Below are 11,819 nucleotides of genomic sequence, written 5' to 3'. Positions count from 1 at the left end.
TAAATACTGAAAATTAACTCATTTTCAATGTGTTGTCAGGATGGCCGAGCGGTCTAAGGCGCCAGACTCAAGGATAATATCCTTCTCGTGTCACACGAGAGCGGGCGTTCTGGTCTCCAAATGGAGGCGTGGGTTCGAATCCCACTCCTGACATCAACGTTTTTTTTTCTTTACAGAAAAAGTTCATATTTAACATTTTTTCAAAAAGTGAAACTTAAGTTATGTCTCGGAACAAAAAAAATAGATAAAGGTTGAAGCTCCTTCTCTTTGTAATGTTTTCAAGGCCTCTACCAACATCATTGTCATCACTATGGTCTTCGGTATTATTATCATTATTATTGTTACCATTATTGTTATCATTGACCTGAAATAAATCGACCAGTCAAACGTTTTAGTTTCGTGTTTTATTGTGTAATGATACAACTAAGGTCACACCACGTGTATAATGAAGACTGAAACAGCCTGGCCAATAATTGCCTAAGAAAAGACATACGTTTTATCTATTTAAAAGCAAAGGTGAAAACTCATATTCTTAAGATTTTAGCCAACCTCAAGTCACTTCAGACTTTGATAGAACATTTTTTAGAGAATTGTAAGAATTTTAACCTTTTAGAACTTGCGAACATACTTCACTGCTACTCTTTTCATTTTATCATGTAACCACTAAGGTGATTAAATACTTAACGAAGGCTCCATTGAAATATCGGCATGGCGCGTTGGTTTCCCTCATTTGATCTTCTATTCTCAACATCGTAACTACTTTGACTTTTACAGTTGAAAACTGTATCACACTCACCATCCATCATGGAATAGAGAGTGAGCTATGCAGCCAATAAGGTTACGACATTTGCGATAGAGCGCTTGTAGATTTATACTAATTTCGCTTAGATTACCACCAAGAGAGCGAGGAAATAAGAGCAGAGAGAGGTGTCTACCGAAGGCCAATTGAAAGGTCTGAGTAAACCGTTTACAGCTCAGAACAAGTTATATCCGCAGTCCAATTGATAATATAGAAAGACGAGTTTCAGCGCGAAAGAAAAGAAAAGGAAAAAGATATCAGTTTAACCCTTCGTAAAGTGACGCCGGCCGGAAGCATGGATTGTACCCAGATTGTTTTAAATCCACTTGGCCAATCGGCCAGGGAAAATGGGTAAGAGAACGATAAGTTCAGTAGGGGAAATATAACCCCAGCCTGATAAGCAGAGTGAGTAAGTATCAAAATATTAGTTTTCAGCGAAATCTGAAGCTACCACCGGGCCTGCGAATCAGTTAAACATCGGCCTTCAACGGAGAAAAGGGTACAAACGCCATTTACCCCGGAGGTAATTCTACCTAAGTTATGTTTGCTTTTATCATAAACATGGATTAATTTTCAGGAATAATATTTATACCAATGATAGAAATGATGCCATCTCACAAACTTGAATACAACAGTTTAAGAACTTACTTAAATTTTAATTCTTACTTATTACATAAGTCTTAGAGGAAATGCACACGATAAGGAGCTGGATGAATTTCCCACAGAAAATTTACGTTTACATGTTTATAAAGATGAACTAGCCTGTGGTAAGCTGAAATTGCTGTTTTTTAGCGGCTGGAGAAAATTTCCTTCAACAGCTTGCGAAAATGATTGCAAAAAGAATATTTCGGATTTACACAAGGCTGAGGAAAAGAAACCAAATAAAGATTTGAAAACTTCCCGAAAAGTAGGTTTATCTGATAAACTGTTTGTCTCTTACACTTCACATCTCTTAATAGTAATGAAGTTATCTATGCTCAAGTGACGAACCCTATTACATTTTTACTTCAACACCACGTACTCCACTTTGAGTCCATGTACATTTCCTCGTCATCTGAGTCATGTATTTCATGTGGTCCAACAGAGTCTGAGTCCGAGTGCTCTATCTCGTAACTGTGTATAGTGCAGAGTGGATCTTGGAACCTGACTTGATTAATGCTTCCCTCTGAGCTACCAACTGAACTATCTGTACTCCTTGGTGTGCATTCTAAAAAATAAAAATGTAATGTGACGTGAAACCAAAACAATGACAACAGCAGGAAAAATCTGAAAAGTTTAAGATGTCTTCAGTGACCATGAGATTTATAGAAGTCGACGAGCACCTAAACATGTGTACCTTGTCTGAATTTAGTAGCACGTCCTTTCTTTTAAAACACAGTTAATGTCTGAAGTTCAAGTAAATTTTCTGCGGGGAGAGTATTTGAATAGCCTCGAAGACTTACCTGGAGACATTCGAACTGCTTCAATAGACACATAAGAACTTGGAATGAATCCTTCCAACCCGTCATCTCTCATTACCCACCACCAATCCTGATCATCTCTATTGAAAACCGTCACGACTTCTCCTCGCTGAACGTCCACATCATTCTCATCAGCAGCATGAAAGTCAAATAAAACCATTACAGACTCATTTTCAAACTTTCGGAAATGGCTCACTTGAACTTTCTGCCGACGCCTGTAGGTCTCAGGAGCTTTGCGATCCCAGTTAATAAGATCGGACATCATCGTGGCAATTCGATTGTCGTCGGATAAGTCTTCTAGTGACGATGAAATTTTCCTACTTAGCGACTCACAGTCGTTGTGAGAACAAAGAGATTCCTCACTCCGACTTCGATGAATATGGGAATTAGTGGAAGTAACTGTTCTTGAGTAATAAGAGGCATCTACAAACTCGTGATGGCAGCCATTTGTTTGCCATGAACATTTTTCGTAGTTTGTTCTCTCACTTTGAGGATGGTAAACATTTGACACAAAATCGTTTTTCCTTAATACAGTGCAGTAATTAAAGGGTATAAACCCACTTTTTCCTTTGTTGTTGACAGCATAAACCTTGCTTTTTTCTCGGTAAAGAAGTAGTATAATTTCGCCTTTTTCGACTTGTAAGTCTGTTCGTTCAACAGCAATATATCTCCATAGAACTCTGGCCTTAATGTGAGCTGGATGAGCTGGAGTGGCGGCTAAAAGCTTTGATGCTAGTTCAGTTTTTGCAATGTCTGGAAGAGAGAACTGTGCGCGTCTGTATGTACTGACTGGGTTATACACCTGACTTATACCACTGTCACTATCATCATCTTGTTGGTCAATGCCCAGCTCTGTTTGTCCGCCGCCGCCCGGTAATAGTGGATTCAATGTATGCAGCTTCATTTTCCTTGCCTTTTTCATTGCAGAAACTGAGGGGAAAAAAATGGAATTGGTTGACGTTCGAAACTGATTTTTTGAACGGAAGTTGTCTATCAGTGTGGTATTCACAATAAAGAACTTAGGCAGAGGCGATTTTGAGACGCGGACGGCAACCGGCAAAAAAATATAACTTTCGCGGGCTTTGACACCAATTTATCTACAGTAGGGTAGCCGTTTTTTGCATTATAAATTAAACTGTGCTGATCGAAAGGTTTTTAGAGCATCAGGAATGAGAACTTGTAACTTCCACCTCCCGTCCGCGTCTCAAAAACGTTTGTGCTTAAGCTCTCTAATGCCGTCTACGCGCGCGAATTTTCCTGTAGCGCGTGCGGCACAGAGGTCTAGACGAGTATTGGGAGCACTTACTTTCGTTGGATTCGTGCAACATATCTTAAGTTAACAATTTGATTATCGGTATTTTGGAAACACAAATACAATCCTCTTATTTCAGTTTCTTTCCCTTGTTTACAACTGAGTTGTCAGGAAGGGCAATTGTGTGGTGATACTTTTTCCAAGAAATACCTAAACATTTATATGGGCCGCTGAATCTTTTCCTCTGTCACAGGGCACTTTTTCGTTTCAACCTAAGTACTACTCGATATCAGTGAAATCCCTGATTATAAATAAATACGTGATACCCAGTAGTTTCAACAAAATCTGGTTATCAGTTACTACTGCCGCCTATAAGACCTCTTACCGAGCAGGCCCTTTTGTTTGGGTTCCACACAGCTAAACCAGTGGTACAAGTTGCCTTATAATCACTGATGTATGCAGTACGTGAAAGCGGAAATGACCGAATTTTCATTCTTTTACGAGAAATTAACCTTAATCAAGTTCTACATGCAAGGTATTCAGTGACATTGTTATAATTTAGAGAAAACGTGCCATGAATTTAAGTGAAATTGACCCAAAATCCAAACAGAATCCTTTTTCCAGTTGATGAAATTTGAATAAGAATGCTTTGTGCTTTGAATGACGCACTCATCAATTCATGCTTGCACGTAGATACACCATAGAAGTTTTGGACGTTTCAAAAATGATTATATTCCTTGATCTCCTATCAACAAGTTCCTTTTCATCGAATATCCAAACATAAAGCTCATACTTTCCAAATGATTTTGCCTTTTCTTCAAAGATAAAGATGTTAGAGCTTTGATGACAGTGTAAATCACTGTCACTTTACAAGTGAGCTTTTTGATACCTTTTCTCTTTGTAAGGATAGTTTTTTTTTTGAGAGCAATTAAAATAATTAAAATTAAAAACTTTATTTTCCTCAATAACACAAACACCCCAATTTTTCCAATTTACAAACTAAAAATAGTACGACTGACGCATTTCTCGAGTTACTAAATGAACTTCCTTCTTTTTCTCTGAAATCGATATAGGACTTTCCGAAAATGAAAACTAAAGAGGATAAAAATTGATATAAGAAAACGCCACAGATCAGTCCATCAGTCGTTGTGAAAATTGTGCAAATATAAGCATAATATTCTATGACACTTCTCATATTCTAAGGGAATTGCTTTGTTGTTTTCTGCCAGTCCTTGGGGACGTCATGTTATGATAATTCAAAACCTTCGCAGATTACGAGGTTTGATTTACCTACATCACTCCAAAGTCAATCCCATCAGTGTTATATCGACAAAATTTAAGCTATACTTACGAACTAGGGAAACAACCATCATTAAAAGTCGATCGAAGCACAAGAAAACGGCTTTAGAATTATTTCATTGCCAAAAAAAGCCGGTTGATTAGTCCTCAGTTCCATTTTATGCATAATTGTTTGGAATGTTACCAATATTACAAACACTTCTTAGATGATACTTTTACACAAAGTTTGAATTTCGAAATTTCCTGGAATAACAGGCACTTTGCTCACCGTCTTCTGATTGATCGTAATCCCAATCCATGTTTGACGGTTTTTTTCGGTTGAAATGCAGCTTTAGGGAGGTCGCTTGACACTTGAGTCAAAATGTAGTGTGTCGTTGAAGGAGGGAAACTCATTAGCAAACAATCATACAAGTCTCGTGCTTCACAGCTTTTGGCGTTACCATGGCTACGGCAGATGCTTGACGCGTACGTTCATTACAGCCTACTTATGTCGAGTTTTTAATGGATACCTCGAAATATTCAGGATTTAGATTCACTCTGTGATCCTTGATATGGCGTATTGAAATCATTTGTTTAATATCAAGGAGACGTTAAGCTACGCTTTGGATTTGCAGCCGTCCAATTTGAAAGGTCTAAAACAATAAGCAATTTAAGAAAAGAATAAAAATATTTTCTTTTCGGCGAAAAAAAGTGGGAGCAGGTGCTTGGAACATAATTAGAAATCGGAAGGATGACAGGATATCAAAGAGAATTCGATATCTTCCTGTATTTGAGAGTTCTTTGTCATGTTCAAACCTTGAATATACACAAAAAGCTATCGGATAGATCAACTATTCTTATATTAATACTCAATTTAAACATGCAAATTTTAATTCAAGCTGAAGGAGACTTAAAAGTTATTGTTCAAAGTCGTATTGCCCCTCCCACTGTTTTTTCACAGCACAAGTAAGAGAAGAGGATAAAATGTATTTGAATGATAAAAAAAAATTCCAAATATTTGCTTAAGAAAATATTGCATTCATGTCTATCTCGCAAACCACTCACGGTTTCATGAATCTCTTTTCAATACCTAATTCTGGTGACTGATGTTATATTAACCTAAATTTGAGGTGCACAATAATTTGCGAAATAACTCTTGATAATCACAAGCACAATTATCCATTACTGAAATTGGCTAAATTTGAAAAGTTTCTTCTTTTAACGAAGGATAACTGTTGTTAGCAAAATTCAGTTCATCGAATAAATTGTCTGTCTTTGAGTTTTAACACATTTAAGAGCTAAACTAGATTTGTTTTACCCCCAGATGTTTTAGCCGTTCTTTTTGCGTGGTTAAAGAATCCATATATCAGTTTATTCAAGTTTATTGGCTGACAATTTGCGGGAACACGTCATCTTTAATATTCTAGAGAAAGAGAGAGGGAGAAAGCTGGCATACCAGACCTGTATTACTGCACAATGTAATTCATAATTTCTCATTCTCCAGAAAGCTAGACAAAAAAGCTGATTGCGCTGCTGCTTTTTCCATTCCGAGAAAGCTTATTAACTGAATGGCGTGGAAAAAATTGTTTTCTAGCGATCTGGCAACCTAAAGTGAACATCTCACTTTCAACATCCATCTTCTTTTTCGATCAGTCAATGGGAAAATGTAATTAACCTTGAGGAGAATCTCTGTGGGATCCTGATTTGAAATTGCATTTTTGATGGAGATTTTAGCATCTCGTGGTCGAATTACACTTCAGTGACTGAAGCAAAGCATTCTGATACTATTTTGGTACAAAACATCTTTAACGAGCAGAAGACATTTTAATGGCCTGTGTGCATTGTTGGATTCCTTCTGAAAGGATTCCTTTTGTACGCTTCTGCGCGCTAATTTAATGTTACAGTTTTACAAACCCGATGGAATGGACTGTGCACCAGTTTGGCCTTTAGTAAAAAAAATCTAAATTTAAAAAAAACTTTCAGCAACATTAGTAACAAGAATTTATTCTCAATCATTCTCCCGTGAGTTTTGTCATGTTTAATTGTCTCTAATAAGTTTTTGCTTAGCCAGTCATCATCCTCTTGTGTTGCTATTATTAACATGAATATTGAAGAAGGTAAAGAATGTTACTAACCCGTACATTCTGATGTTTTGATTTGACTTACTGATAGAGAATATCTTCCAGACCGCCTCATAAAATTTTCAGAACGATTGCATGAGAAAACTCACGCTAAAGAGAACTAGAAGGTGCAATATCCGCCATAATATGGATAATCTAAAACATACGCGTCAGCGGCGCCATTAAAGGTAAATCTGACAACATGAAACCCTATTTACAAAGCAGGAATATTTGTGTTGAGAGCGCTGAGTTGAATTAACAACGGAAGGATTATCATAAAATTAATTACTTTATCCCTTAAACAATGTGCACTTTTGATATCTAAGGTAGCACCACCCAGTCAGTCCTTAACGCTCTACAAGCTAGGCTGTCAGGTTGAAAAAATCCACTGGATTAGACTTATTACCCATAAAGAAGAAACAAGAGTCAAACACAGTTGTAGGAATAGAACTTGATAAGGTTTGTCAATTTGCGCAGTAAGCCACTTAGTGTGGGAACGAGACACATTAGTCACCAGGCTTATCCCAGTAATGTACCATCTCTATTTTCATCACTGCACAAACTTGAGAAATATATCGACATACATCATCTTAGTCCAATGGCCAAGCTGTCCCTGAAGTAATTTGTAACACACTGATCAGAAGTTTTACTCCCGCTACGACTGAACACTTGATTTCTTTCCTGAGCATCGATCGATTACCTTCACTGATTTAAAAAAGGAAAAAAACCTGTGATGATAATATTCCTTTCCAACACAGGTACCTTAAAGTATTTTCTTCTTTAGTCTACGAAAAGCTCGAATGGAGAAAAGAAACTTGATTCTGGTTACAGTTAGTAACTCCACCGTGTGAAATCTGACAAGCTGAACACAGCGTAATTCGAGCCGGGAAGGCTGAAGGCGATTAGCAACCTAACCTAATCTCAACGCGTCAGTTAACTAATATCATGTAATGACCAAAGCTGATCAGGATGCTGCTCCACCAAAAATGTCCAGCTGCCAAACGGAAAAAGAGGCTGAGACGCGCAGATAATAAACAAATTGATTTGCATTGCGAACTGAGGTCAAGGAGTGAAGTTGATGTGAGCTCATTTTCATCGAAAGTCTTAGTAAAGTACGTAACTAGAACATTCCTGATGATATAGTTAAAACGTTGTCGAATTCCACACTCAATGGGTCCAAAGTATGAGAGGTCTAATGCTACAGGCCTACAAATACAAGAAGGGTATTCGAAATTCTTGTCCTCCCCTTCTCTGCTTTTCGTTTTGTCTCTCTTTTTCTCATAATGCCGCTCTAGCTGGAGGGAGCCTGTATCAATTCCCTTCGTTCTCAGCAAAAGCCTGTTAAATACTTTTTTCTTCATTTCTCATGATTGTTGTAATTCTTTCGTGATAACGACCTAACGACCGTTTCAATGACGACTACAACGTCTACATACTTCAATATTCTGACGACATCTAAAAAAAAAAATGAGCATAGGTTATAGCCTAAGTTGCTTTGGTAAACCTCGAAAAATTTTTAGAATTAAATGTAAAATGAATTCGCAGACCTTTCACAAATAAGAAAACCGTAACAACAATTAAAATGACAATTACATCGATTTCTAATAATATTTTATTTATTACGATTTGACACATAAATCTTGAAAACTTTCATACATAGTTGTACCATGAACCATGGAGACGACCTATTGACATAATAAATCTAGAAATCAGATGAAGTCTTTATCTTTTGATAAAATAATTTATCAGCTTTTTGCAAACACTTCTACCATTCGTCTACTTAAAGCGGAAACAAAACTATGCAAAAATCCAAAAGCTTGCGCAAAAAGTAAACAATGTTGTGAGTTGAGACTCGACAAGTTTACACGACTTTCTAATATTGCGTCAAGAAGTCTGTGCTGTGTCATGCTTGTAATATTTTTATCACTGATTCCAGTAGAAAACTACAAAAAAAATCCACAATTAATTCAATGTTCGGTCAGCCTTGTCCGTTGATATCGAAAACACAACGGTCAAATCTTTAAATTAAATGACTGCGCATAATTCTTTCTTCGTCGTTCAGAAATTAAATGTAAAAAAAGAGATGGTATGGACGAAAAGTGGACCTGGCACAATTTGCTGTTCGAGATACAATTGTTCTCCATTCAGCGAACGATGTCCATCGCAGAGCTTTTCAGTTGGGTGTATTTCAAGTAGAAAAGCGCGATAATATGTTAACAGTTTTCTTTCAAGAGTCACAAACAAACTGTTTTGTTTTGGATACCGGTTACCAATTCGGCTTAATCCTTCCAAGTGTAAAGACATCTGTTGTATCAGACCTTGAGCTGACTAACTCGTATTTGCCTGAGCCTGAACGAATTCTGAAATACAACAAGAGATGAATAGTTCGTCCAGAGATCCAACCGTTGAAAGGAAAGTATAAGGAGGATCTCACTCTACACTCGAAATTTCTAAACCTAAAACAAGAAAAGTAGATCACGCGAATTGTTATCACGTTTATGTTTGTTTAGTAAAGCTACACAACTAAAAAGCATTGTTATGAATTCTTAATCTTTTCATCTCATGTTCTTCATGTTTTTTATTTTTTTTTATTTTTTAAAACTTCCATCTTGAGTATATTACTGTAATGTGCAATCGAAAATAAACCCAGTTTAAAAATGTTCAAAACGTTGATCATGAAGCAATATTGACGGTATATTTACTCATAATCACCGTGGAAAGAATGTTATTTCTTTAGATGAAGATTTTACGACCCAACCCCTGCCGTGGAATTTATTTCGTTTCTTATTCAGAAAATCGACAAATCAATGTTGCACAGTTACAAGACAACAACAACAGGGCGACGAGCCGGGTTCAATGAATAAAAATGAGCTCAGAAATTTTCAACCCAGGAATGCTTACCTTTAAACTTCCCTGAGTTGGCAGGTTTCCTATTCCTTCCAATTACGGACGGACAAAAGAAAGCCATTTAACGTCCCTGAGTATGGTCGGCGATTGATTAAAAGGGTTATAACTGACGTCTTGACTCTAGATCCTTTGCAAAGAGAGGTCGAAGCCAATAACCGTGTGGGGAATTTTAGGCATCTGTTGAGTTGAACTACAAGATACAGCAATGGCAGGATAACGACTAGAGCTCTTATCTCATCTCAACGCTTAAGGTCTGACCGCCCACGCGATTTTAGTTTTTAAGCCATGAGACCATGAGGCAATTTGTCGAAAATCCTATTAATAACATCAATCTTTCCTTGTCAAAGCTCGTAAAAACACCGTAAATGGCTACATAATAAACGGCTTGAAAATCTCCCACTTTCTCTGTTTTGAACATTGATCGAAAACGGAAACAGGAAATGGTTACTAACCTCCCTCATTAGCGAGCGGTAAGTCATCTTCTCCAGCGTAAATCACGACACACAATACTCGCCAACATCATCGTCAACTGGTCATTAATTTGCATTGGATTGCCACATAAATTTACAAACAGCGCGTTAAACTCGAGCCCCGGATCCTCAAATAAACACGTTACAACTACTCAGATTACTAAATCTTTACCAAGGGATCTTACCCATGTGTCGCTCGTTTCCGGTGGAATCATATCACTGTGCGACGAGAAAGGCCACGAGATTCATCCCACAAGGCGTATGACAGCCGACCGGTAACACTGGATCGTTCCTAGACAATACCTGTCAATATATAATGATGGTCAGTTGATAAGTAACGTTATTGCCTGTACATAAGAGAATTGATTACCTGTCACTACCCGCATGTTTGGTTGGATGTTGAGCAATGCTTGATCTCTATTTGTACACTTCTCTCTCAGTAATGTAACGGGTCAAAAAGATCATTAATACTGTGCGAAGAATATTTTCATCCCTGAAAAATACAACTTAAAGGCTATATTGGCTGGCAAAGCCTTTTCTTTCCGGCACAAGTAAATTGAAAAGCTCTATCTGCAATAAATTATTTACTTCTCGAGAGAGCTGTTAAGTCAATGCTCACAAATCTTTTCCTGAAAATGAAGTTAACTTCTGCAGCATTATTCAGTAGTGAGTTGGAGGGAACAAGGAGAGGGTAAAGGCCCATCCAGCCCTTAGAAAAGAAACGGGTGGATAGCTTAAGGTGGGGTGGGTGGGTGGGTGGGGCTGAGGTTATACATTGGTATCTTACCGATTTATTACTTCACCTCGACGATTTTCGCACGCTGCCTAGGAATACCTGTAGTTACCAGTTTTCCATCAATTCCGTCGGGTCGATCTTGTGGTCCACAGCCTTTACTGCTTGTGCGCCTATGAAGCCTTTCATTCTAACGTATGCTCGGTTTTAACGCTGAACTTTACATCACCATGTGTGTACAAGAAAAGTTCGTCGCTTTAAGTCCACTTTCATTTGATACGGCTCAGCCGTTCTTCCCAACTAGTCTAGGCTGGAATTTCGACTGTGTAACTGCTTTAGTTCCGACGCCGAAGTTTTCTTTTGCTTATCCAAGGTCGGCTTCGGAATCAACACCCGTACTTCATGAATTAGTACATAGTTAGTAGAGGAGACTACTAACTATGATTAGTATGTCGGTCTAAATTCAAATAGACCACATGATACAAAAGAGTCCGTAATCAATGACTTTCAAAACCTCATAAAGTGTAACAGGGAGACTGGAGAAAAGAGAAAAAATTCTACAGTAGTGCCTGAAAGCAATAAAAGCCCGCTTCATCAGTATCAGTTCAACAAACGCATCGTAAAGACAATTTCAAAATATAACAATGCGTTAATCCAATCATTCCGAAATAAAAACGTTGGCTTAGATTTTTAAACATTGCTAATTGACAAGTCCTCAAACAAAGGAATTAACATAATTAGTTAACTCTGACAGAAGTCATTTATTTAGTAAACTGATCCCTGGCATTAAAATAAAGCAC

General features: G+C 37.6%; 1 protein-coding gene and 1 non-coding gene across 12 annotated transcripts; one reads left to right on the top strand and one right to left on the bottom strand.

Annotated features, from left to right (window-relative positions):
- The first annotated feature begins 34 nt into the window (after positions 1 to 34).
- Trnal-caa (transfer RNA leucine (anticodon CAA)) lies at positions 35 to 153 on the top strand. Its single transcript has 2 exons — positions 35 to 72; positions 108 to 153. It is a non-coding gene; the product is annotated as a tRNA-Leu (tRNA).
- A 236-nt stretch (positions 154 to 389) lies between these two features.
- On the bottom strand, positions 390 to 11,763 carry LOC113667934 (uncharacterized). Of its 11 annotated transcripts, none has more exons than XM_027183807.2 (5): positions 11,074 to 11,763; positions 10,472 to 10,589; positions 9,811 to 9,993; positions 2,242 to 3,189; positions 390 to 2,006 (listed from the first exon to the last, which is right to left on the bottom strand). In XM_027183807.2, exons 3-5 carry the CDS (start codon positions 9,875 to 9,877, stop codon positions 1,807 to 1,809), a joined length of 1,215 nt encoding a protein of 404 aa, XP_027039608.2. In that variant the 5' UTR covers positions 9,878 to 9,993; positions 10,472 to 10,589; positions 11,074 to 11,763; the 3' UTR covers positions 390 to 1,806. The 11 variants fall into 11 exon arrangements, with proteins under 11 accessions (XP_027039608.2, XP_027039607.2, XP_089053861.1 ...); XM_027183806.2 differs by having other exon boundaries at positions 9,811 to 10,006; positions 11,074 to 11,693; XM_089197735.1 differs by having other exon boundaries at positions 10,657 to 11,665.
- Positions 11,764 to 11,819: the final 56 nt, after the last annotated feature.

This window comes from Pocillopora damicornis, chromosome 1 (assembly GCF_964200805.1).
Source record: "Pocillopora damicornis chromosome 1, jaPocDami1.2, whole genome shotgun sequence".
Classification (NCBI taxonomy): domain Eukaryota; kingdom Metazoa; phylum Cnidaria; class Anthozoa; order Scleractinia; family Pocilloporidae; genus Pocillopora; species Pocillopora damicornis.
Note: the sequence above shows the minus strand (reverse complement) of the source record. Positions and strands in the feature narration are given on the sequence as shown.